Source organism: Drosophila gunungcola, unplaced genomic scaffold (genome assembly GCF_025200985.1).
Source record: "Drosophila gunungcola strain Sukarami unplaced genomic scaffold, Dgunungcola_SK_2 000001F, whole genome shotgun sequence".
NCBI classification, from domain to species: Eukaryota; Metazoa; Arthropoda; class Insecta; order Diptera; family Drosophilidae; genus Drosophila; species Drosophila gunungcola.
In genome coordinates, this window is record NW_026453197.1 from 17302040 (window position 1) to 17325730 (window position 23691).

The following is a 23691-nucleotide window of genomic DNA, read 5'->3' on the forward strand; positions in this document are numbered from 1 at the left end:
TAGTGCAACTTTACATATGTAATCGCAAGAAAAACAGGAGAAATAACACACAAAATGTGCAGTAAGTTTGCTATGAATAGAGGTCAAGACAGCAAAACAAGAACCGCTCTAAAAAGTATTTAATTCTATGAATGAGACACAACAGCAACAGCAGTTGGCTATGATCGTAAAGTTTCAATAAAAATAAACTCTTATAAAAATAAATCAATTGTTGTTTTATTACCAACCCGACAGCTACTTTTGAAAAGTTGTAAACTATCATTTTATCTCTGTTTTTTTGTTTACCTTATAATGTTTCAGCTTAATCCTGGCAAATGCAAAGTTTTAACTATAAATAGGGGAAAAGTATTTGCTTTAAAGTTTTTATAAACAACAAATTGTAAGTACATAAACTGTATTTTTTTTTAACCATCCCGCCCATACCAAAATTCCCCCAATTCGTAAATGCTGAGAAAAACACACGTCACAAACATTTACATTTGAATATATTTGCAATATTTAATATGACTTCAATTTCTTATGTTTCATTTCGCCTAGCTACAGATGAAAACTTTCGTATAATGTATAACAATCAATAATGGTTTAGTTTAATGTGTTTTAACTTTATAATACAAATACAAATATTTGTTCATTTACAATTCGAAATATGAAAAATTTTAATTTAAAATTGTATACGCGTTGCGTTACTGACTTGAGTTTTTGTTTTATTCAACATGGTACATTTGATTTAAGTTTTTTTGTTATTAGTAGGCATAGATATAGGATGCCTATAACGCTTTTGATTATTGTATTGCATTGTGTATTTAGTTTTGATTAGTAGTTGTGGCAAAAAACGATGATCGAGTCGATTGGAATGCAGAATGAGAACGTGAATACAAATTTCAATAGTTCTCGGATGAGTGTTTCCCATCCGAGAAAATACTATAAAGTTCGGATATAATAAATTTGGCCAAATATTTTTCTAGCACACGATTACAACAGCAATGCATACATACAGTAACTAGAATTCAGTTTTGATATGATCATGAATCACAACAACATGTCCTATCCAATATTTATGGAATTAGTTATAATATACAATATGTTGAGTGGGCGCAATATCAATGACACGACTGTACATAGTTCGAGCTTTCGCTTTGATTATCATTTTGTAAAATAATTAACAATAGGGGATTGGTTAAAAGTCTGTTTCTAAAAAGGCTACGCAATAGATCAACATAAGTCTTCCAAAAATTTTGAAAAAACAAAATAAAGCATTCTTTGGAACGATAGCAAAAGCTTGTGGCAGCTTAAAACCGATAAAAACGATGTATATAGATTTATAGATTTCTGTGTATACGTATACACGTTTCTTGTATAAGTAAGAAATGACGAACGGCAACGTGAAAAATGTCCGTTTTTTCGGAACGGCTCAGTCTTCTGCTAAACTCAAAATCGAATGGCGATGATGTTGAGGTTGACGTCATGGGCGTTATAGAGGGCACTATCGTCTGACTGTACGGCATACGTTGGCTTAGGGCTAGGCGTTGTTGTTCTCGCCGCAGCATTGTATGCAGTCCATGCAGTTATGCTACCTGTTCCCATCACTCTTTCTGCTGATATTCGATGAGCTCATTTGTATCTACAAGAAAATAAAAAGTTTCCTTTAGTCATTTAGTCAATTGGTTAATTGAAAACATAAGCAGGAGGGCATGTGAAAAGTTTAGAAGGCGTGCAGGCAAGGCTCAAGCGTGCTGGGCATTAACTGACCTTTAATCCTTGCATTATTATTATTTGTGGTGTTCTTAAGCTTAACGTGTTTTAACTTTACGCACAACAACAACAGCAAGAAGGTGTCAACGGGTGAACATTACGATCAACAAAGTTAGAGACAGTGAAACGGTAAGAAAGTGTATTTAGAAGGGCATATCCCCACCACTTTGGTTACCTGCAGGGAACGGATGGTGTCCAGCAAAGCCTTCTTCTCCTCCAGCAGTATGCTAATGTCATCCTGGGCGGCCTTCAAATACGATCGCAGCACATCCGCCTCTTGCTTGGTCTTTTGCCTTTTTGTTTTGCGAAAAAACATAAATTACTTTCATTATAAATAATTATATATTTAAGCTCTTACCTATAGTTATCCGTGTTGATTTTGGAGTCCACAAGTTGCCGACGCAGCTGATCATTGTCCAGCTTCATCTGCTGCATCACCAGCTGCATGGACAGCAGCTCCCGATCGCGTTCACGTGGTGCTCCAAATAAGGCACTTCCCAGTGCCTGATGCTGCGCGGCACTCAAGTTTGTATCTGCAATATAGACATAACGACTAAGTAATTAAATTATTTAATTATGAGTTGGAGTCTTTTTACCTATAGGCTGGATATTTAGCAATCCGCTCTGGTCACGCTCCAGACGCATGCGTCCGATGCACAGATTTATGGGCACTGGTCCCGGTGAGGTAATATTTACGGGTGGACGGTCCTCAAGCAAGTTGATGCGAACATTCTCCAGATTTACCTATACAATTAATACCAAGTATTCAGTGGCTGAATGAAATGCATATTGAGAATATCTTACGGTCACTGGCATGGGCGGAGAGATGACCTCATCCTCGGCCAGATCACCCAGTCCAATTACGGTGCTCATCGACAGATCCATATTGATGTCTTTCACACGAATTTCGGCATGGTGAGTGATCCAGCTAAAATTAATAAGTATTATAGATAAACAATCGGCACGAAAATTTAAATAAAAAAATGATGATTGAGGAAAAGATGCATTATAGCAATCTGGTAAAATCTTAAATCTTTTAAACTGTTTTAAATGACCAATATATTATCTAAAAGTAATATCATTTACATTTTAGAAACTTATGTTGTTAAAAAATATTTGCTACCAAAATTTCTGAACCAAAATTTTAGTCAAGTAAATCATTAGATATATGTAAATGTTGTTCGTATTAAAATTTTATGGACGTATTCTTAGATAATTTAACTTCAAAAATATGCAAATAAAAAATTTTGAAAATATAAAAATATCATTGAATTCTTTAAGTCATGTTCTTACCTTTGGATGCGTTTACGATCAATGATGCCCTCTATTTCCTTTGGCATATTCAAAGTTTCCTCCAATCTCAGGCGAATGCAAGGCGGAGCCTCTGGATTATATGGCGCCAGATTCCAGGCTTTGCAACGCGCTCCAAACTTGGTCTGAGAAAGCATCGAACAATTGTTAGTTTGAGCCCATAAAAATGCTTGATTATGGTCAGCTACTTAGGAAACAGCTAGAGAACAACATGCTAAGCTAGAGGCTGTAGTACCATGCAAGTGGGTTTGAGTTGAGTGGGTTTTTGATTTCGATTGTGTTGTGATGCGGCTGTGTAATGGAAAAGATGGACAAAATGTTTCTTTGGTTAAAGAAGCGGCTGTATTTGGTTACTTGGTTAGTTTTACCAGTTCAGTTGTTAGTCGGTGTAACGCCAATGTTCTGGGTCAGTGGGTGCTGTATTTCAGTTGTTCTACTGTACTTCTTTCGGCCGTATTTTGCCTATGCAGTTAACGTGTTAGGCTCTCAAAAAAAAAACGTCTATGTCTGAATAAACCAATTGGTTGCAAATCATAAGTCATTAACAAAGCAATACTAAGGAAATTATAAAATCAAATGGAATTCAGGTGGGAGGAAACGGGGATCTAGGCATGTACTTATTGTGTGGGAAGGACTAGCTTCGTCTAACCCGTATCATGCTCAAAAATTACATTCGAATGAGTTAACCATTTCCAAACAAGTTCCACAAGAGCTTCGAGATTGCTACAAAGCCAGAACGCTTGGTCAAACTTATTCCGGGGGCATTCACAGTGGCTACCAGCTATGAACGACCCCCATACGGCAAGCTATTAACTACTCAACTAGAGGCCAAGAACGCCAAAATGCGTTTGCGAACAAGCCAAAAGTTCACTACAATGAAAGGAAAAAGGTCGCACCAAAAACCATTAAATTATGTTAATAAATAAGAATTTCGATAGTATATACAAAGCGTCAAAATCAAATCATAATCTTAAGCAATTAATTAAGTAAGGAATTTCAATTTTTGTATATTTTATACCTTGTTTGCTTGATGCGCGATCTATTTTTTGTTGGAGTGTTGTTGTTGTTGGTTGTTGTTGGTTGTTGTTGTTGTTTTTGTAGTTGTTGGTGATTGTTGAAAGTTGTGTCATGTAAGGATTGTCATATATCAATTTACAAGTGTGTTCGTTTCATGTTGATTATAAAGAGTTGATTTTGAATTTTTTAGTTTTAATTAGCACACATTGAGATTGATTTTGAGTATTTTTAATATTTGATTTAAGAGAGAAGAGAGAAAATTAATGAGAAAATGATTATACGATAAGTTATTGTACAAAACTAATCCATTTGCTTTAAATAAACATTTCGGGGGATACCCCAACAGATGGAAAAATATTAAAACTTTAAGTGTTTATATTAGAAAATGTTTAGATAAAAGATATCGAAACATGCAGAATTTAAAGCGCCAAACATTAAATTGAGCAAAATCTTTAGAGAAACTAAAGAATTACAATAGATTTAATGTTGTTTTCGTATTTACAAATCAAATACAAAAAAACAAATGAGAGTCAAGGAACTGAAAAGATTCCAGCAAAAGCCAATGGCAACCGTGTGAGAAGTCTACCTGCAACTCATCCCAGGGGATGGCTCCACACTCGTCACAGGAAACGGCGGCCACCTGCAGGCGAACCGAGGATTTGGGTCCCTCCTGCTGGCGAATCAGCTCCACAGTGGTCAATCTGGAAGGGAAAAGCCAATTATTATCTAGATCTGATGGTAAAGTGAACACTAAAGCAACCTAAAGGTGGCCATGGACACCAGATCACGTCGCCGCCAGGTGCTGCCCTCCGAGGGTTCCGATGGCGAGGACATGTTCGTCTTGTAGCTGCTCGGCTGCTCCTCGTACACCTCACTGGCCACCTCCACCGGCGAGGCCTTCATGTTGTTGTCATTGGTGAAGGGATTCAGGCGGAACATCACATCCATGCAATCCATGGTCTTGTCATCGCCCATCACAATGGCAAAGTTCTCCGAGTCGGAACTAATGTCGCTCTGTATGGAGAACGTATCACTGGCATCGTCGTTGGGTGTGCCCGACTTAATGGCCGAGTCAATGGATGTCATGAAGCTGGAGAAGCCCTTCTTCATCGACAGCAGACCGGAGTTGATCTCCTTGGTGAGACTGGGCACGGTGTCAGTGCCTCCCGACCGACTGCCTGCACTCTTGCCGCCGCTCCTCGAAGCGGTCGAGATCGATTGCGTTTGGGACTGCGAATGCGATTGCGATTGTGTGGAAATACCCGTATCCGGACGAGATCCCTGGCTGGGCGTTGAAGAGGCCAACGTGGGCGTACTTTGTATCTGAACATTATAACTGTGACAAGAAAGAGAAATTAGTTAAACGCATTGCATTTAAGTCGTTTTAATCTCACCCATGCGTATTAGGATTAGATATGTGTATGCCACTGTCAAAAGGCGGGTCATTGGTCACTGGGGATGGTGTCTCTACGCTGCCGAAGGTGTTGCTCTTCAGCTGCTCCAATGGCGGTGGTGTGGGCCAGGTTATGTTACCGCCTGGTTGGGATTAATCGGTGTTGTTTTTAAAGTTTTGGTTACAAATTAATATTTACAATCATTTTACAATATTAGATATGCACTAAAAGTTGCTGTTTGGGTTAGTAATTTAGTACAAAAAGACATGCGAGTTATTTATAAGGAGTGTTTATCTGAAGCCAAGTGGATTTGAGAGAATTTTAAATTTAAGTTTAATTTATTTTCAATTTCCATTGGGCTTCACGCAAACATCTCACAAATGGAGTGTCGTCTAAGGTCCTAGGTGCCCAGCCTAAACGCATAACAATTGTAAAGAATTGAGTTACGATTCGTAAGCGACAAATACAGCGGCAAGTGTAAACTGGCTCCTAGCAGGATTCTAGTTAATCTGGTGAGCTGGGTGATCTGAGTGATGGGGTTAGTATATCTGGGTTTTGGGACTAGGAACACAACACGATATCGGTGAGAACTACGTGTGAGTTAGACATTAACTAGACTAGAGTCGTGTGATTTTGTGTTAGAGCTCAGAGCTTTCTGGACGGAGGAGTAAGTTAGTTTGTGAGTGGAGTCACTTAACCATAAAACTAAAGAGAGTTGAAGAAGAGACAACAAAAGATATATAAATTCTTACTATTCATGTGTAAATCATCACCCAAACTAGCTGAATCGGGTACGACACTTTCAGCATCACCACCACTTGATTCCTTACCAGGTGTTGGCGATGGCATCACGAGCGTGACCTCGATCTGCGGCACAACGCACCCAAATATGATCGACTTTTGTTCGTTTTGCTGTGGGTTATACAATGGAAACAAAATGGATTAAGTGATAAAGTGAAGATGCCGTCACAAAACCACACATACCTTTTGCAATATGCGCTCGGCATCCAGGTTCAGGAAGGTGGACATCTCATTCAATTCCTCGGCGAGGCGCAGCAGAAAGAGCAGCTGGTAGTGATCGATCTGCAGGCTCACAAGATTCGAAATATGCGCAATGGCATGCACATCGGCCGTGCGATCCGGAGCAGGAGCTGGGGGCGACACTCCGGCGGCGAGGCCAGCGAGACGCACATCCTCGTCGCTCAGGAAGGGATTGCACGGCTGGAGTGGCGGCAGCGTGGGCAGCGGGGCCAGGCCCATGCTCTCCATGCTGCCGGCTTCCGTGCCAGCTCTCTTCTTTCCCACATCCAGTTGTGCCTGGGCGGAGCCGGAGTGCAGCCACAATGTGATGGGGACCGCGTCCACGAACGGTATGGATTTGTTGGGGCCCAGCGAGCGGGCGCCCAGGAAATCCACCCAAACCGGGTCCAGTTTGATGCACCACACATCCCGCGGCTCCAGCCACATGACATAACGTGATAGGTACTGCGTGGAGGCGGATCGTGGCAGCTGCTGCTGACCCGCCGGCGATCCCGGTGACATCATGCTCACATCGGAGGCGGCCACATGCGACAGAATGCGATCCGTGACGATGCACATGTCACCCTCTTCGGAGGGAAAGCCGGAGCCAAAGACCAGAGATCCCTCCTGCAGGGAGTGCAGAGCTTGGGCCAGATCCGCCCTGGAGCTACCCATCTCACGGATGTTGGTCAACGCAAAGCGGGACACCTGAATCTGCATTGTCTTGGGGCGATCCTTTTGAGTGGGCGCATCCACCGCCGCCTCCATCACGATACGCGGCATAATCGCTTCCACCTTGACGTCCATGTACATCAGATTCGGCTCCTGGTCAACATTGACGGCGGCGGCCATCTGTGTGCCATTGGAGCCATTGGAGGCAATCGAGCCGCGTGGCTGCTGAGTGCTCTGCGATCCAACGCTGGTGCGCAGCAGGCTCTCGTGCAGATTGAGCCCGAAGGAGTTGAGCCACAGTATTGAGCTGAGATCGAAATGCACCTGGATGGGATTCACATGCACAAAGACCTTCGAAGGCGGCACTGTTTGGGATAATCAGAAAGGGAATAAGTATACCATTAATACAGATAATAAAGAGCAACTTACATGGAAAGACAAAGTCCCCGGGATAATAAAAGTAAGTATATTCCGCATGGATAATGGGCATCTCGGCGGGAAACGAATACCGATCCTTGTCGCCTGCAAATGGTTTAGATTTATTAAAAAACTTACACTGGCAATAAATAAGTACAAATTAAAATGCAACATGACATCAGCAGAGTTAGAACCTTTTGTGATATTCACCTGAGGATTTGCTCTTCCTTTTATGTTGCGCTACAAGGGCAACGACAACAACAGTACAACAACAAAAGCGTGTTTTACATGATTCATGGATGAAATGGTTAAGTCAGTTAAAAGCAACGAGAGAAAAAGAAATGCCAAAATGTTACATTAGTTGGAGATGCTTAAGGTCCATTTTTATGAACTGAGTTATTACTTTTCTAAATAATCAGTTCATAAAAGTGAAGCCCGTTTAAGAGTAGTGTTTGTGGACAGTTATGTAGGCGTGGCTTGTTAGTGATGTCTACTCCTTTATGGAGATTGCTTTCCATACCCGAAACAAATTCCTTGGGCATAGCCTTCTTTCCCGATGTGGTGACTCTATACAAAGTGAAGTCCTCGATGCGCAGGATCACACATGAGCTCATCAGCTTCGACAAGTTCTCCAGCGTGCTCCTCTGCTGTGCTGCCTGAGAAAGTTGACTATTGACGGAAGCGGAGCCAGAACCAGCCGATCCTGCCGAACCTCCGGCCAATCCGGCTGCTGTGGGCGTGCTGCTGCCATTGGAGTAGCTACCGGGTCCCGGATGCTGGGAGCCCAGCATACTGGCACTGAGCATAATCGGTGAGGCTGGAGTGCTACGCTCCAGTGGCGCATGTGTGGCCGGTCGATTGGGTTGACTCAAGTTGAGGACAGCCTCACGGAAGGCATTGAGCGATTCCTTGAGCCACAGAGCCGGCGCCACCGAGGCCTCCTTGTACTTGGCCCAATGCGCGCGATCCGATTTGGCCAGATGGTAGGGATAGTAGTCCACCTGGAAGGCGGTCACCGAGACCTGCAGGGCACCGCCCTTGTCCAGATCCGGGTAACTGGAGCGTCCGTCGCCCTCGTCGTCACACAAGTGCAGATCGATGCGCTGGCTGAAGAAATGGTACGAAGTCTCCCGCACATCGAAGGCATTGAACATGCGTTGCGCGTTCGTCGTGTGGGCGGATTCGGAGAGACGATTCTGCTGCTGCTCCACCTGGGCCTTGTACTCGGGCAGTGTCTGTAATGGGAATATTATAGATTACAATTTAAATAAATAATCTAAGGCTTATCTCTTTGAGTTGCAAGAAAAGGGAATTCTTGTGATTAAGTTGATTGTTTAGCTGTTTTACTATAAGTATTAATTGAAATTTTCTAATCAAAGTCCTTAATTTAAATTTAAATTTAAATTAATTAATTAATATTGTTCAGTTTTGTTATTTCAATATAAAAATTTTATTTTGATACGTTTAAATGTGTTAAATTAATTAACTTCTTATTTAAAACTTCTTCATAGTGTACACATAACAAATATGTGAACAACTTTACATTTTTCTAATCTGATAATTTAAGTTGAGACTTTCTGATGGAGAGCAAATGATTTTGGCATTCAAAGTAAATGTTTAAATTTAAATAAATAATCTTAGATCACAATAGAACCCTTTTAGTAACCCTATCTCGAGAACAAGTTAAAATTTTGCCGCCTCACCTGCATTTTGCGAGCCGCCTTTGTCTTTTGGGTGGCATGAGTGGCCGCCTTGATCAATCCGGACAGGGAGTCCACAAAATGCAGAGCCGCCTTAAGCTGCGAGTCCGTGAGCACCCAGAGCAGATCGTCCAGGATGAGGACCAGGCGTGAAGCGAGCAGTGAACAGTCGGAGAGCCGTTTCCGTATGGTGATGCGGCACCTGGCGTGATTGGTGAGCAGACGCAGCGGTGTCAGCGACTTGTCCTGCGTGGAACTGGCCTCGATGCGCACCGTCTGCCAGGAGAGCTCCTTGAAGATCAGTATGATGCCCTTCTGAGCGTCTTTCAGCCGTGTCATCCGCAAATCGGCATTTGCCCACTTGGGCGTCTTGGATTCCACGCGAATGCGAGACATTTGCACGGAGGCGGTAAAGGCGGCGCTCACAAAGTTCACATTCACCGTGTTGACCACAATTGTGATGCCATCGACCACCTTGTGGATGAAGCTGTATTTACCCTGTGGCACTTGTGGCAAAGCGGCGGCGGCGGCAGCAGCGGTGGGAGATCCTGCTCCTCCGGGACCAGATCCTCCGCCTGCATCGCGTGTAGTTGGATTGCAGGTCTCAATGGTAATGCGCACTTCATCCAGTGTCTGTGGAGGGGATTTGATATTATAGTTATCATTATTGGCCATTTTGGATAACACAAAATGTTTTTTTAAAGCACCTTAAAAATCTATTTCCTAAAATCAGTACAAAATTAAACAATTTAAGATATATAACGTATAATATAATATTTATTTAAAAAAAAAAACGTACTTTATATTTTAATTTTTTTTTTATTTACAACATTTTCTTCAATTAAGTTTTATTTTGTTAATCAATATCGATTATATAAAAATATTAATGGGTTAATTTATTCATTATTTTTAATGCCATTCTAAAATAAATACGAAAAATAACGATTTCGAGTATAGAAAGTCCTTTTACCCTTTCATAAAAATCGTTAAAAGTCATTTTAAAGTTAATCTGTTTTATATTTTAAAATCTTACCAAAATGAGGGATTATTTTATTAAAAAAAAGAATTTCCTATTAAAGCGACGTACTTTTAATACAAAATTTTCAATAAGCAATGGAAAGGGTTTTATTATTTACAAAGCTGACAAGGAGCAGCAGGTATTGCTGCCGTAAATTACCCTTAATCCCTCTGATTACTCACCAGCGTTATGGGCACGCTCTTGAGCTTGGTCCAACTAATCCGGAAGGAGACATGATTGCACCAGGCGGAGGTGAGTCGCAGCCAGCTTGGAAGCTCCAGCAGCTCGGTGAGCACCCGCTCATCCAATTCCAGATTCGAGAGCTCGCCCTCGCCGCGAAAGGTGCTCAAGTTGATTTTGTCCGAGGAAAGGTTCTTCGTATAACTATGTAGATAGAAAAGTATAAAGATGGGGGAAAACCAAGATGAGTTGCCTGCTTGTCCCGCCAATTATATCAGCCTCGTCGCACATGTCACATTGCATTTGCAGGGGGTACAGAAAATAATTGGGAATCCAAACTGAGAAGGGGTTTCGCAAGCCAAGGGGCAGGGTTCACCACTGTCGGCGACAGATGCTTGCCACCCAATTGACCCACTTCCCGCTAATGGTCGGGCATAATTGAAATCGAAATGAAGACACTGATTGGCTCAAAGTGGCGAAAAGTCCACGGAAGCGGAATTCCACAACTTGTTACTTAACAACTTTTTCCTTGGCATTAAGAATTCTTCATGCCAATACCCTCGACAATTACAAATGCCGATCAGGTTAGCTACCTTTTCAGCTTTATGGCAAAGAAAAATGATAACTGCCTGCGCGCTCGGTGGGGGAAATAAAAAGCTTTTCTTTAACTTTTACCTTTACAACTTGGGGGCAACAAGTTTGCTTTGCATTTTCACGTGGGCCGCATTATGTTATAAACTTGGCTTGTTTGCAGCCTAATTGCGTGGAACAGAACGGAGCCAGGTGGATGCGGAATGAAGGGTGAGGTGGCAAGTGGCTCACAAAAGACATCCACAAAGGGGCCAAGACAATGCCAATGTGTGTGTGTGAATATACGGGTAAACATTCCTTTGTTTAAGCAGGTGGCAGGACTTGACATATTAAAGTCCATGCGTGGGGACAGATATATAAAAATAAATGCTTAGAGTTGAGCAGCTTTGGAACCGCACTTGAGAGCTAATTAACAATGTTAATAAACTACACCAAAAAAACAAAAAATTACAAAGCTTCAATAATATAAAATCCATTTATTGTAGTTTAGTTTCTAAATCGAAGAGATATACATTTTAGTTCATTTAGACTATTTTTATTTAAATATCGAAAATTTATTTTGTACTTTTAAAACTCTCTCAATTTTTTCATAGAATTTATATAGCATTGATTTCAATTGTTTTCGGTGCACATAACAAATAGGTCAACAGTTCACATATTTCTGAGCTGGGAATTTTTGTTTGAGACATTTGCTACTAATACTTTTGCTAGTATTAGCGTTTTTTTCGGTATACATAGCGAAACATTAGTCTTATATGTTTTTATATATTTTTATGATGTAGCTTCAAAAAAAATGTAAAATACAATGAAATGTTTGTTGTTTGTTCTGAGTTCTAAATAAAGTTATTGTAAATACAAATAGTTATTTAAAATAACTTTATTTAGAACAAAATTAAATTTAAATATTTTTTAAAAATTAAAGCTTTTGTTTTATTTAACTATTTATCTGAGCATAAGGTGGAAACTAATTTTAAAAAATTTTCTCAATTTTATTTTTTTAAATCTCTCCCCCCAGTTTAAAAATAACACTAATTTTATATTTTTTTAGTGTATGTGTAATAACCTGAATAAACAATTTGGGAACCCCCCTGCGGAGCATAGCTTATAATTGTAAATAAACAAGTAAGCACATTTCTGTTTATATGGCGGGCGCCTCTTAGCCGTAAAAGCCCCTTTTTCTTGGCAAGGTTATCGAGTAACCGTCAAGTATACCATATTGCGGCGAGGACAAGACGGAAAATTGGATTTCACATGCAAGTGAGAAATGAGTTGGCGGACGGGGAATCCGATTTCGCAGAGACGACGAAGCGGCGCCAGCCAAAAGAACATAACCGGATGGGGAGAAAAAAGACTATAGGTATGTGGGTGGGAATTGGCCATCCACTTGTTACTTTAAAAGGGGGCGGAGTGGGTTGAACAACGGGGGTGGTGGGAGGTAAGCGAATTAGCATGGGGCCATCACAGCGATAAACGATAAAGAAGGCATAAAAAGCGGGACAGTACAGGTGGAATAACGGTACCAGCCGAGTGGGTGGGAAGCTGTGAGAAATACACACACATAGCCATACACAGAATGCGGAAAAGTGGGAAAAATCAATTGCGTCTCCAAGTTCTCCACTTCGAAATCCATTTCCTTCCCAGCTGCAGTTAATTAGGTTTCATAATTCGATTTTCTGACCCAGATTATGCACTTACATGGACAAATGTTTGAGCAGTTGGTTCTTTATCAGTGAGACCATCTTGCGACGTCAGCAGCGTGCAACAACAAATCAACAACTAGTAAACAACTGGGCAACCGGGTTGAATAGTTCAACTTATTCCGCGCAGCATAACTCCTTAAAAAATCATTGGGCTTTAGGAAGAATGGCACTGGGCTTGGAATAGTGTAAATCACGATATTCACTTTCAATTTTTCTCTCTGTTGCACTCGACGCGAATCTTATTGGAATCGAGCTGCTGGCGAACTGGCTTCGATTTTCTCCGTTTCCCATTCGCAGCGCTCACATATTCACGGTCACTTGTGGGTGGGAAGACATCCGATCAAACGGTGCGCGGATTAGTCATGGTTTTGGGACCGGACCCCTTCGGTTGCGAATTTTATCTCGATTTTCGCGTAAGACGCAAAGTTTTATTGCTTTTGCTTCTGCTGCTGCTGACCCGGCCAGTGTTGCACGATGACTGGCGAAAGCAGTGTTTGGCAACCGCTCCAATTGGAGTACAGCTTACTGTTAAAAGGTGACAACCAGTGACGTCACAAATTAACTTTTTTCCGGCCAGAAATTATTTTCAATCTTTGATTTGCAAATTAGCCGTCAAAGTAGCCTTCGAGTTTTGAGTTTTTTGTATTACTTTTGGAAATTTAAAAATGTGTTAAAAATTTCAGAAATATATTAAATATTTTTGGCACTATCAATAGGTTTTGTAGTAAACAAATATTTGAGTTGTTTTTTTTTTTTGTTAAAAACTAATAACATGATAAATTAATAAATTAAAAGCTATTCTCTCCCATATTTAATAAATTAATAAATAAATTATTATTGGAGAAAAATAAGCTGTACGCCTAGGCCTTGTGAGCGACGCTTTCCAGCACTGCCCACTAACTGTTTTCGAGCACTGCATTTTTTCACAGCTGTGCGGACGCATTTATTTTATCTGTCCCTGGAAAACCGCTACCTTGAATTTTTTCGTACAACGTCTCGACGAGCTACTAAGCCTAAACCGTAATCCGCCAGAGCAGCGACATGTCCAGTAGCGAAGCGCCGGACGCGCTGGTGGAGCAGGTGGTCGAGGTGACTGCCTGCACGGCCGAGGAAGCGAAACATTATTTGGGGGCCTGTGCCAACGATGTTTCCGCCGCCGTGGCTTTGTTTTTCGAGCAGGGCGGCGCGGCAGGAGCAGCTGCCTCCACATCCTCGGCAGCAGCTGCTGGTGCATCGCTTCCCCTGCTAGACGATGAGGAGGAGGTGAGGGCGCCCATTGCCCCTGTGAGGGAACAACTGATCCTGCCCGAGGATGACAACTTCTTCGCGTCGGGGAGCAGCAGCCGCTTGTCGCGCGTCACTCAGCGGGTCAAGGTCTATCCGCTGCGTGATTTCGCCCGGGAGGGTGCTCTGATGGAGGAGCAGCTACAGGCTACCGGCGTCTATGCCGATCCCAATGCCCATAGATTGCGTCGCGGACGTGCCGCCCAGATGGTAGTGGCCGGCCAGGCCATGGCACTTAACAGCCGGTCCACAGCGGGCACAGCTACCAGCACATCCCGCCTCGGAGATCTGTTCCGCCCGCCCACAGACATACTCTACTCCGGATCGCTGACTTCCGCCAGGGAGTTCGCCACAAAGCGGCAACGCTGGCTGCTGGTCAACGTGCAGGACGACAATTTCCAGTCCCAGACCTTGAACCGAGATGTCTGGTCGGACAAGGAGCTTAAGAAACTGATTCGGCGCCAGTTCACCTTCTGGCAGGTGGACAACGACACATCGGAAGGACGGCGCTTTGTGGCATTCTACCACTGCGCCACTCTTCCTTACCTGTGCGTGATCGATCCCCGTACAGGCGAGGAAGTGTGGCGCAGTGCAGAGCCGAAGCTGGAGAATATTCTTTCCGATTTGAGGAAGTTTCTGAAGGAGCACCGCGACTTCATCCAGGAGGATGCACCCAGCACCTCAAAGCGATCAGCCACATACATCGACGATGACGATGAAGTGGACCCGGAGGCCTCGTGCTCGTCGACGGCCAGCTCTAAAGGAACCCCCAAGAAACGGGCCAAAGTTTTGGAGCTCACAGAGGAGGAACAGCTGGAGTTGGCCATAAAGAATTCCATAAACGAGAACGGCGGAGGAGGAGGCACGCAGAAGGAGGATAACACCGAGGGAGCCAGCGATAACGAAAGCCTGGAGGAGTTCGATGATGAGGAGCTCAAGGGCGTGGCCGCCGCTTCCTATGAGAATCACTTGGGCGAGGCCAAGAGTGAATTGACTGCCTTGAAGCTGCGCCTGCTCAACGCCGCCGGAACAGATGAGGAGATGGTCCAGCTGCGCTGGCCCTCAGACACCAAACTGCAAACACTGAGGTTGTATATAAAACAAACGCACAAGCACATCCCTCTGGAAGGCTACAAACTCATCTGCGCCTTCCCGCGCAAATCCCTCGAGACGGAGCACAATGGCAGCTCCTTGAAGGAACTCGGCCTGCATCCGTCGGCCAATCTGCATCTCACACTGGACGACTAGGCCACTGCGCCAAAGACGTCGTTCTCAATCAGTAACCGTTTTCATGTGTACGTTTATTTATTTACAAGTTTTGTCATCCAAGAAACCCATTGTCGCCCAAAAGCAAAAAAAAAAGATAAACTTCACATGAATTAAAATTATGTCTTTAAATTTAAGTGAACATTTTTAAGGAAAATCAACCAGAAATGCTACTGTCAAGGCTCTTAAATAAAATGTATTCTTTTTTTAAATTAAAGAGTTTTATACCTAAATTTAACCGAACTTAAAGTAGATAAAAAGGAAAAAAAAGAAAAGCTTAAGAATTAAATAAAGTCCCAAAAAATAGATTTGGTTTGGAGTTTTAAAAATATAAATGAGAACTAATTTTTTTTATAAATGTGGAACAATAATTCGTATTTGACTACCAGTGCCCATTTTAGTAAAGTTATAACTAATGCGATAACAATGTCGGCACTCCAAAACTAGTATTATTAAAAAATGTTTACTATAAAATGCATAACGGATACATCTACAATGTACTTGTATATTTATTTGTAGTTGACTACCAATACCTTTTACAATGCCCGCGACTGTGCAAACTTTTAAGCGATAACCACTCTGTTTTTGGTTTCGCGCCCAAACTAAACAAAAAACAGCTGATAGCACCCGCATGCTTCAGTCTCGAAATCGCATTACATATGTATTGTCAGTAATTGTTTAAATTAAAGGCGACAATAAGATCATGTCGAAACCAATTACCTTTGTCACCGGCAACGCCAAGAAGCTGGAGGAATTGGTTGCCATCTTGGGGCCCAGTTTCCCGCGCACAATAGTCTCCAAGAAGATTGATCTTCCGGAATTACAGGGTTAATAATACACTTTTGCTTCATAAGTGGTGTCCTAATTTATTTGTGATCCCCCAGGTGACATCGATGAGATAGCCATTAAGAAGTGCAAGGAGGCGGCACGCCAGGTGAATGGACCAGTCCTAGTTGAGGACACCAGCCTGTGCTTTAATGCTCTGGAAGGATTGCCGGGACCGTATATCAAGTGGTTCTTGGAAAAGCTGCAGCCGGAAGGATTGCACCGCCTACTCCACGGCTGGGAGGACAAATCCGCCCAGGCTGTGTGCACCTTTGGCTATTGCGATGGTGCGGATGCCGAGCCGCTGATCTTCAAGGGCATCACAGAGGGCGTTATCGTGGAGCCCCGTGGTCCCAGGGACTTTGGATGGTGAGTCACTTGCGTAACTAACCTGATAAAATAGCCCTGACTAATTAAATTTTCCCCTCTTGCAACAGGGATCCAGTTTTCCAGCCCAAGGGCTACGATAAGACCTATGCCGAACTGCCCAAATCGGAGAAGAACACCATTTCCCATCGCTATCGAGCCTTGGCGCTGCTGCAGCAGCATTTTGAGAAGCTGGACAAACTAATAAACTAAGACTCAATTTATTTAAGCTTTGCATATTTGTTCTACAATGTCGAGAAGTGGTGGCAACCTAAGTTTCGAGTTCAATTCTGTCCTTCTATATGCTCCTACTCCTTCCTGATTAATCATCCTTCTTGCTCTTGGGCTTCTTGGCCTTCGAGTCCTTGACCGCGCCAGCTGGTTTGTCCCAGTAGTAGATCAACTGGCCGAGGATAACCGAATTGGCAAAGGTGGAGGCAATGAAGGTGAGAATGATCATAGTGTCACCCGTCTCCTGGATGGATGTAAAGATGCGGGCCACCGAGCCGGCGAACATCATGATCACCGTGGCGGCGGATAACTGACCAGTGGATCCAGCCTGGAAGTTGGTGTACGCCTGCGACAATTTGCCCACCAGCAGAATGGGAATGTTGCAGCTCTGGATGGTGAACAGGACCGACATGGGTGTTAGACCCGAGTTGAGGACATACATAAGCACTACATATCCCAAGAGAAACAGCCCCGACTGAGCCTTGCGTCCATTGAAGAAGAGGACCAGGACAGCAATTGCCACGGTCTGGATGGCCAGGAAGGTACTGTCGCCCCAGGCACTGAACGGATAGCCATGCATAAAGTTGTAGGACAGGTGGAAGGATATGGCCAGCAGGTCCAGCACCACGCCCACTATATTGATGCCCTCGCCGGACTTGCTGTTAAGGATCTTCAGCACCTGGGGCACCTTCACCAGCACGGATCCGGCAATAATGGCCAGTCCCAGGCCCTTGCTCAGCAAAGCCTTGAAGCAGGGAACTGCAAGAGAATTTAATGGGTGTTTAATCGCTATCAATTCCACTCGGACATCCACTCACTGTCCAGAAAGTTGTGCTCCAGGAAGTAGTTATCATAGCACTTCTCGCTCATGAGGAAAAGAGCTCCCTGCTTGATAAGATCCGTCATTTTGTGCTGCGGACAATTTCCTTCTGTTTATCACGGAGGTCGCAGTCGTACTTAATTAGTTAGTGGTGCCCGCTGATTTCACTATGCACCGGTGTTATCAAGCTGGCCGGTCGATCCAAGAATGAAATGGAAAGCCGACGTTCACGCACACGTAATGCTGAAGCCGAAGAAGAGATGGCTGCCCGGTGGTGAATCGGATCGGATCGGACTGGGAGTGTAGGTGGAATGATAAGATATAGGGTGGTTGTATCTTATCCACTGCGCTGCCAAACGTTATGTTATTTTCGTCCAACTTTCCCTAAAAGGTGTGCGGTAAAAATCGCTACGTGGTTTTGGGCGCTGCGCAACACTGCCGCACAGTGGTACAGGATCAAGTAAAATGTGAAAGAAATATTATGTGATCAAATATTAATACTAAGTATTAAAACCTAAATATTTCATTTTATGTAATATTATATTATATTATGTATTATATGTTAAATCTTCTTTAACATTGTCTCAATTAAAATAACTACCCTCCGTTAAAATTGATACACACACCTTCATTACCTGCCCCACTGTCGCGGCTTATCGATAACAAATCGATTGTTCTTTTAACTCTACCAGTGCGCTGCAGATACAATTTGTTTATTCTGCGGCCGAAGTTGACGCGATAAAAGAAACTGGGACTAGAACTTGCAAAAAAGCCGGCTAATTAACATGTCCACCTCCGATGGAGCCCCGGAAAGCAAAAAGCCACGTCCTGAAAGTAGCAGCAACGGGAGCAAGGACCAAAATGGAACGGCGGCCGGCGCCGGAGGCGATTCCCGTGATAAAGTCGCACTGATAACAGGCATAACGGGCCAGGTGTGTAATTATTAACATTAGTCACGTTTGTTTGTGGGAGATCCCATTTAATCTATTGCTTACGTGTTCTAAGTGCCAGATAATAAATATTTTCATTACCCTAGGATGGGTCTTATTTGGCAGAGTTCCTCCTCAAGAAGGACTATGAGGTGCACGGCATTATCCGGCGGGCCAGCACCTTCAACACCACACGCATCGAGCATCTTTATGCCGATCCCAAGGCGCACAAGGGCGGTCGGATGAAGCTCCACTACGGCGACATGACGGACAGTAGCAGCCTGGTCAAGATCATCAATATGGTGAAGCCCACGGAGATTTACAACTTGGCGGCACAATCCCATGTGAAGGTATCCTTTGACCTGAGTGAATACACGGCAGAGGTGGATGCCGTGGGCACACTTCGCATTCTGGACGCCATACGAACTTGTGGCATGGAGAAGTCAGTGAGGTTCTATCAAGCCTCCACTTCGGAGCTTTATGGCAAAGTGGTGGAGACACCGCAAAATGAACAGACACCCTTTTATCCCAGGTCGCCATATGGTAAGCAGCTTCGCTCTATCACTTAGTCTGAATTTAATACCATCTCCACCTTAAGCCTGCGCCAAAATGTATGGCTTTTGGATCGTCATCAACTACCGGGAGGCCTACAACATGTACGCCTGCAATGGCATCCTTTTCAATCACGAGAGTCCACGACGTGGCGAAAACTTTGTGACCCGGAAAATCACCCGTAGTGTGGCCAAGATTCTGCTCAAACAAATGGAGTACTTTGAGCTGGGCAATCTGGACTCAAAACGCGACTGGGGACACGCCAGCGATTACGTGGAGGCGATGTGGATGATGCTGCAGCGGGACTCGCCCTCCGACTACGTCATTGCCACGGGCGAAACCCACAGTGTGCGCGAGTTCGTGGAAGCCGCATTCAAGCATATCGGACGCGAGATAACGTGGCAGGGCAAGGGCGTGGAAGAGGTGGGCGTGGAGAGCAGCAGCGGCGTTGTACGCGTCCGCATCAATCCAAAGTATTTCCGGCCTACGGAGGTGGATCTGCTACAGGGCGACGCCTCCAAGGCCAAGCGGGAGCTCGACTGGGCGCCCAAGGTTAGCTTTCTGGAGCTTGTCAGCGACATGATGAAGGCCGACATCGAGTTGATGAAGAAGAACCCCATTGCCTAGGGCCTGGAAGCCCGGACTGGGACTTAATACGGCACAAAGCTCTCTGCCCCCGCTTGCGGAGCTATCCACTAACCATAGTCCTAAGCGTGAATAGTGATCACTGTATTCGATTCGATTGTCACCGCTGTGCATGTATTTCTGTAATCTCTTGGGGATTTGCAATCATTCCTTTTCTACTTTGCTGCGTACGTTCAAGTTCTATGTGTGTGATTCTAATTGTTTTTATACACTTTACCAAATCTAACGAATATTTGCAATAAATACGTTTAAACTATAAACTTTTCAACGAAATGTTTTCGAAATTATGTTTATTCTTTCCAGGCTAAACACATAAATCAAAAACATACGAGGGCAACTACTGGTCTAGGTTTCTTTTTTGCCAAAAGGATTAATCTTGGACAGCCAACTGGAAGAGGGCGAGGATTCCCTGAAAAGAAAATGATCATTTTGTTGGGAGATTTATGCAATTTACAAAGTATTATCCTTGCAACACAGAAATCTGTTTTCCGAATGGGTTATAAAGCGCCCAATCTTTAGATTTTTCTGTTTTACCTTAGATATACTTCAACGGTTTGCGTTAGAGACTTACAGCTTTGTTAGCGCCTCGATGTCTGAATCCTTGTGCTCGGCTGAAGGTCCCGCCAGTGCGTCGGGCTTCTCCAGCTTTCCCGCCTCACTGATCCCCGCCTGCCGCAGCTGGTCTATTAGCTTGCTGCGGAACTCCAGCTTATGCGGCAGCACCTTTTCCGCCTCACGCAGCTGATTCTGCAGCTTGCGTATGGCCTCCAGGTAGGTATGGCCGTACCAATCGATTTCCTCGGCAGAATACGGTTCCAGATATCGGCTGTACTCCTTCAGCACTTCCTTCTGACGCTCGGGTTCGTCGGCCAAGGCCGGGACACCCTTCTGCAGGGCCTGAAGCACTTCTCGCTTGAGTTTCAGGGCCAGAGCGGAACGAAGATCGCAGGCCCGATTCTTGAGGAGATAGTGATCGAAGCCATGGCATTCGTGGATCTGATCCAGCGTGCGCTCCGTCACCACCACGGACATGTAGGAGTCCAATACATGGCTGTGGACAACCGAACGTCGAAGATTGGGCACCCAGAAGTGCGGCACGCGACGCTTCGTCTGCTGGCGCTTCTGGAAGCCCTTGATCACCGCCTCTCCGCCCCAGATGCCCTTGTGCGATTCTGGGGTGTCGATCAGTGGCAACGGTATGTTCTGCACCGGCTTAATGGCATGGGTCACCTCGTCACGTTCCCATTCGCGCTCCTTGGGGATGTAATGAACGGCGGCCGGAGTCGTCAGCTTCCACTCGCGCCAGAACTTCTTGTACGCCTCGGGCAGCTGGGCACCCAGACCCTTCTCAAAGCGACCCGGACGCTTCCATCCGTTTAACAGCTTGACGCCCTGCCGGAGGATTAGGCGATTTGTTATTCCATAGACTTTACGAAAGTTAAAGCAGCTATTGCGTCACAGAAACGCGGCGGGCTACCAGCTTCTTTCGTGTTTTTTGATCACTAACTTACCTGTGGTGTGGCGTGCGCCATTTTGCGACGAACCTACTTGCAGTATATTCTTGTTATTAGCTAAAAACTATGGTGGCAGTCTTGATTGGGCAATTAAACTATATTTTCCCTGAATTTGGCCAGGCCAACAACTTCTCACAGCGCTCTTCCTCTTTCTGTTTGGAAAAAAACAGCTGTTCGCATGTGAATGGCTGGCAGCCAGGGCTGCCGAAAAAAAAAGCCAGATTAAAAAAAGCTAGTTTTCAACAGAGAATGAGATACACCCGACATCCGGTACCAATATTATTGTTTTGTCAACTTTTACTTGCTTTTAATAACTTTGAAATTTTCCCATGAGAACTGCACAAATTATTACCAATTTTGATATGTTAAAATAAGCTTGTGAAACCCATTTAACAAACTATAAACTGAAACTATCCTCTAGCACAAGCGTTTTATTTGGACTAATTATAAAGCTTGTGTCAAATGCAACTCTTTTTTTTGGAAATTATTTAGTCAGGGTAAGACAAATGTGGTCTAGCCAAACCTGGCCTTGACCGTGTTTATCTTGAGGGGCAGCAGCTGCAGCATTTCGCGCACCACACCGATCTCTCCCTGCAACTGCTCGGCTGCCTCCTTGTGCAGCTCACAACCGGCATCGAATAGCTTGTAGTACTTGTGACAATTGGCGAGGTGTTCCAGCTGCTGGAGCGGATGGGCACTGATCAGCTTGTAGTAGATGCGGCCAATGTGGAAGTGGGCGTAGAGCATGAGACGCTGCTCCTGCACGTCCATGTTGGGACGCCACTCCTCGCTCTGCGGTTTGGCCAGATAGGATTTGACATAGCTCTCAAAGTGCTGGATGGCCTTCATGCAGCTCTGGTTGACCTTTTTGATTTCCTCCGGCGACGGTGTACTCGTCGATCGAATAATATCTAGACGGACATCTAGAACGGCGGCATGCGCTGTTCCGGCGCCATACCAGCATTCCCGGCATATCTTCATATAGAAAATGGGGTCCAGAAGATCCAGCAGATCCTCCAGATACTTGGCACGCCGCTTTTGCATCTTAGCCTGGTTTTCCGGATTCTCCTCGAAGAAGGCAATGTGCTCGTACGCCTCGGCGTAGTCCTGTATGATCTTCGAGTACTCGGTGGCCTCGTTCTCGGCCTTGTAATAGTCCTTGGCTATGTCCAGCCACTCGTTAACGAAATGGAACACCAGCTTGGCATCGTCAAAGGTCAGGCAATAGTCGCAACTTATTCGATTCTCGCAGGCGGTGAGATCGAGTCCTGGAAACCGGGACTGCTTCGCCTCGGCCAGCCGGAGATTGCGCATCACCTTCTCCAGGCTCTTGGCCTCATCATCCTCATCCTCGTCCCTCATCAGACGCAGCTTGGAGGTCTGCATCAAATACAATCCGTACTTGGCCCAACAGCGGGCCACATCGGCGTAGCGATGTTTGAAGGTCTCCGTTGTATCCTGGCGCTGCTTCTCGCTCATCTCCGGCTCCAACATGTGCGTCTCGTATTCGGCCATGATGAGCGTGGCGGCGGCCAGGTGATGACGCGCCTCCTGGAAGCGCTCCTCTCCAATGTAGAACTGCGACAAGGTGGCCGTGTTCAGTGCGAAATCAATGGCATCGTACGTCTTGTATTCGAGTTGCCTGTGCAGGGTGCGATGGCAGCACCTGGCCGACTTCTCCGGCTCCCCCAGATGGCCGTACATCTGGGCCATGTAGAAGGAGACCAACGTGTACAGAGATTCCAGCTCCTTGGGTCCCGCCGCTGGAGCATCCTGTCCATCCTCCGGGGGGTTAAATATATCCTGTACGGCTAGGGCTTGCAAGCCACTGGCCTTAAAATCCTCGTAGCTGGTATCCGCCTCAATGAGAATGTCTAGACCCTTTTTGTAATCCTCCTTGGAGGCCAGCACAATGCTCAGCTCGTTGATGGCTCCAATGAATGGAATGATGCCTTGGGGAAGCTCCTTGAGCGGAGTGACAAGTTCCAGGCAACGGTTTAGTAGCTTTTCGCCCTCCGACGGCTCCTCCGTGTAGATATAGATCCTGCCCAGATCGCGACAGACAAAGGCCAGTAGGAAGCGGTAGCAGAGGTCATCCTGCCCCCCATCCTCCTCGCTGGCCTGGACAGAGACCAGTTGGTCGTCCAGCTGCCTTTTCAAATCGCTCAGAACATCGCGGGCTTTGTAATGGGAGCGAAAGGGATCAGTGGGCGGATCACTACGACTCTCCTCCTCCACCAGATGGTTGGCCTTCTCGTACAGCTCCTTATAGTCGCTCAGGATCTCCTTTGGAATGACCATGTTGACTGGGCACTGTCTGCCCGGTGTTAACTTGTTATATTTACTATTAGTTACTATTTTTTCTGTTTTTTTTTTGCTAGTTTGTCATCGCGATGTAACCAGTATGACCGTATTTTAAAGTTAATTTATAAACAACTCTAGCAGAGACTCGAACCAATCAAGATTACAATATTATAACACTAAAAA

The 23691-nt window shown here is 44.7% G+C and overlaps 6 protein-coding genes across 9 annotated transcripts; 3 read left to right on the top strand and 3 right to left on the bottom strand.

The window, feature by feature from the left end:
* Positions 1-468: 468 nt before the first annotated feature.
* Positions 469-13265, bottom strand: LOC128262751 (bridge-like lipid transfer protein family member 3A). Of its 4 annotated transcripts, XM_052997238.1 has the most exons (18): positions 12768-13265; positions 10484-10685; positions 9287-9916; positions 8104-8818; positions 7794-7823; positions 7596-7688; positions 6459-7531; positions 6227-6386; positions 5475-5616; positions 4841-5416; positions 4667-4781; positions 4082-4102; positions 3046-3188; positions 2557-2680; positions 2349-2496; positions 2111-2285; positions 1928-2045; positions 469-1621 (listed from the first exon to the last, which is right to left on the bottom strand). In XM_052997238.1, the coding sequence occupies exons 1-18, from the start codon at positions 12809-12811 to the stop codon at positions 1571-1573; spliced, it is 4560 nt and encodes a 1519-aa protein (XP_052853198.1). In that variant the 5' UTR covers positions 12812-13265; the 3' UTR covers positions 469-1570. The 4 variants fall into 4 exon arrangements, with proteins under 4 accessions (XP_052853198.1, XP_052853202.1, XP_052853201.1 ...); XM_052997242.1 differs by lacking the exon at positions 7794-7823 and having other exon boundaries at positions 6305-6386; XM_052997241.1 differs by lacking the exon at positions 7794-7823.
* A 272-nt stretch (positions 13266-13537) lies between these two features.
* LOC128262755 (UBX domain-containing protein 7) lies at positions 13538-15441 on the top strand. The gene has a single exon (XM_052997260.1). The coding sequence runs from the start codon at positions 13814-13816 to the stop codon at positions 15302-15304; it is 1491 nt and encodes a 496-aa protein (XP_052853220.1). The 5' UTR covers positions 13538-13813; the 3' UTR covers positions 15305-15441.
* A 476-nt stretch (positions 15442-15917) lies between these two features.
* On the top strand, positions 15918-16737 carry LOC128262771 (inosine triphosphate pyrophosphatase). Its single transcript, XM_052997282.1, has 3 exons — positions 15918-16149; positions 16207-16516; positions 16585-16737. The coding sequence occupies exons 1-3, from the start codon at positions 16026-16028 to the stop codon at positions 16724-16726; spliced, it is 576 nt and encodes a 191-aa protein (XP_052853242.1). The 5' UTR covers positions 15918-16025; the 3' UTR covers positions 16727-16737.
* LOC128262767 (mannose-P-dolichol utilization defect 1 protein homolog) lies at positions 16719-17998 on the bottom strand. The gene is made up of 2 exons (XM_052997277.1): positions 17563-17998; positions 16719-17503 (listed from the first exon to the last, which is right to left on the bottom strand). The coding sequence occupies exons 1-2, from the start codon at positions 17648-17650 to the stop codon at positions 16836-16838; spliced, it is 756 nt and encodes a 251-aa protein (XP_052853237.1). The 5' UTR covers positions 17651-17998; the 3' UTR covers positions 16719-16835.
* A 258-nt stretch (positions 17999-18256) lies between these two features.
* Positions 18257-19950, top strand: LOC128262757 (GDP-mannose 4,6 dehydratase). Its single transcript, XM_052997262.1, has 3 exons — positions 18257-18496; positions 18601-19036; positions 19092-19950. Exons 1-3 carry the CDS (start codon positions 18350-18352, stop codon positions 19670-19672), a joined length of 1164 nt encoding a protein of 387 aa, XP_052853222.1. The 5' UTR covers positions 18257-18349; the 3' UTR covers positions 19673-19950.
* A 15-nt stretch (positions 19951-19965) lies between these two features.
* LOC128263562 (KIF-binding protein) lies at positions 19966-23631 on the bottom strand. The gene is made up of 4 exons (XM_052998689.1): positions 21724-23631; positions 21202-21234; positions 20262-21082; positions 19966-20099 (listed from the first exon to the last, which is right to left on the bottom strand). The coding sequence occupies exons 1-4, from the start codon at positions 23503-23505 to the stop codon at positions 20036-20038; spliced, it is 2700 nt and encodes an 899-aa protein (XP_052854649.1). The 5' UTR covers positions 23506-23631; the 3' UTR covers positions 19966-20035.
* Positions 23632-23691: the final 60 nt, after the last annotated feature.

Excerpts from the sequence above, each read along its gene's own strand:
- LOC128262767 (XM_052997277.1), bottom strand. The coding sequence starts at position 17,650 with ATGACGGATCTTATCAAGCAGGGAGCTCTTTTCCTCATGAGCGAGAAG. Across the intron at positions 17,504-17,562 it reads GGAGCACAACTTTCTGGACA|TTCCCTGCTTCAAGGCTTTG; the intron begins GTGAGTGGATGT and ends ATTCTCTTGCAG.
- LOC128262757 (XM_052997262.1), top strand. The coding sequence starts at position 18,350 with ATGTCCACCTCCGATGGAGCCCCGGAAAGCAAAAAGCCACGTCCTGAA. Across the intron at positions 18,497-18,600 it reads TAACAGGCATAACGGGCCAG|GATGGGTCTTATTTGGCAGA; the intron begins GTGTGTAATTAT and ends TCATTACCCTAG. Across the intron at positions 19,037-19,091 it reads TTATCCCAGGTCGCCATATG|CCTGCGCCAAAATGTATGGC; the intron begins GTAAGCAGCTTC and ends CTCCACCTTAAG.
- LOC128262771 (XM_052997282.1), top strand. The coding sequence starts at position 16,026 with ATGTCGAAACCAATTACCTTTGTCACCGGCAACGCCAAGAAGCTGGAG. Across the intron at positions 16,150-16,206 it reads TGATCTTCCGGAATTACAGG|GTGACATCGATGAGATAGCC; the intron begins GTTAATAATACA and ends GTGATCCCCCAG. Across the intron at positions 16,517-16,584 it reads GGTCCCAGGGACTTTGGATG|GGATCCAGTTTTCCAGCCCA; the intron begins GTGAGTCACTTG and ends CTCTTGCAACAG.
- LOC128262751 (XM_052997238.1), bottom strand. The coding sequence starts at position 12,811 with ATGGTCTCACTGATAAAGAACCAACTGCTCAAACATTTGTCCAT. Across the intron at positions 4,782-4,840 it reads GTGTCCATGGCCACCTTTAG|ATTGACCACTGTGGAGCTGA; the intron begins GTTGCTTTAGTG and ends TTTCCCTTCCAG. Across the intron at positions 2,286-2,348 it reads GCTAAATATCCAGCCTATAG|ATACAAACTTGAGTGCCGCG; the intron begins GTAAAAAGACTC and ends TCTATATTGCAG.
- LOC128262755 (XM_052997260.1), top strand. The coding sequence starts at position 13,814 with ATGTCCAGTAGCGAAGCGCCGGACGCGCTGGTGGAGCAGGTGGTCGAG.
- LOC128263562 (XM_052998689.1), bottom strand. The coding sequence starts at position 23,505 with ATGGTCATTCCAAAGGAGATCCTGAGCGACTATAAGGAGCTGTACGAG. Across the intron at positions 21,235-21,723 it reads ACACGGTCAAGGCCAGGTTT|GTTCGTCGCAAAATGGCGCA; the intron begins GGCTAGACCACA and ends TACTGCAAGTAG. Across the intron at positions 20,100-20,261 it reads ATCGAGGCGCTAACAAAGCT|GGAATCCTCGCCCTCTTCCA; the intron begins GTAAGTCTCTAA and ends TTTTCTTTTCAG.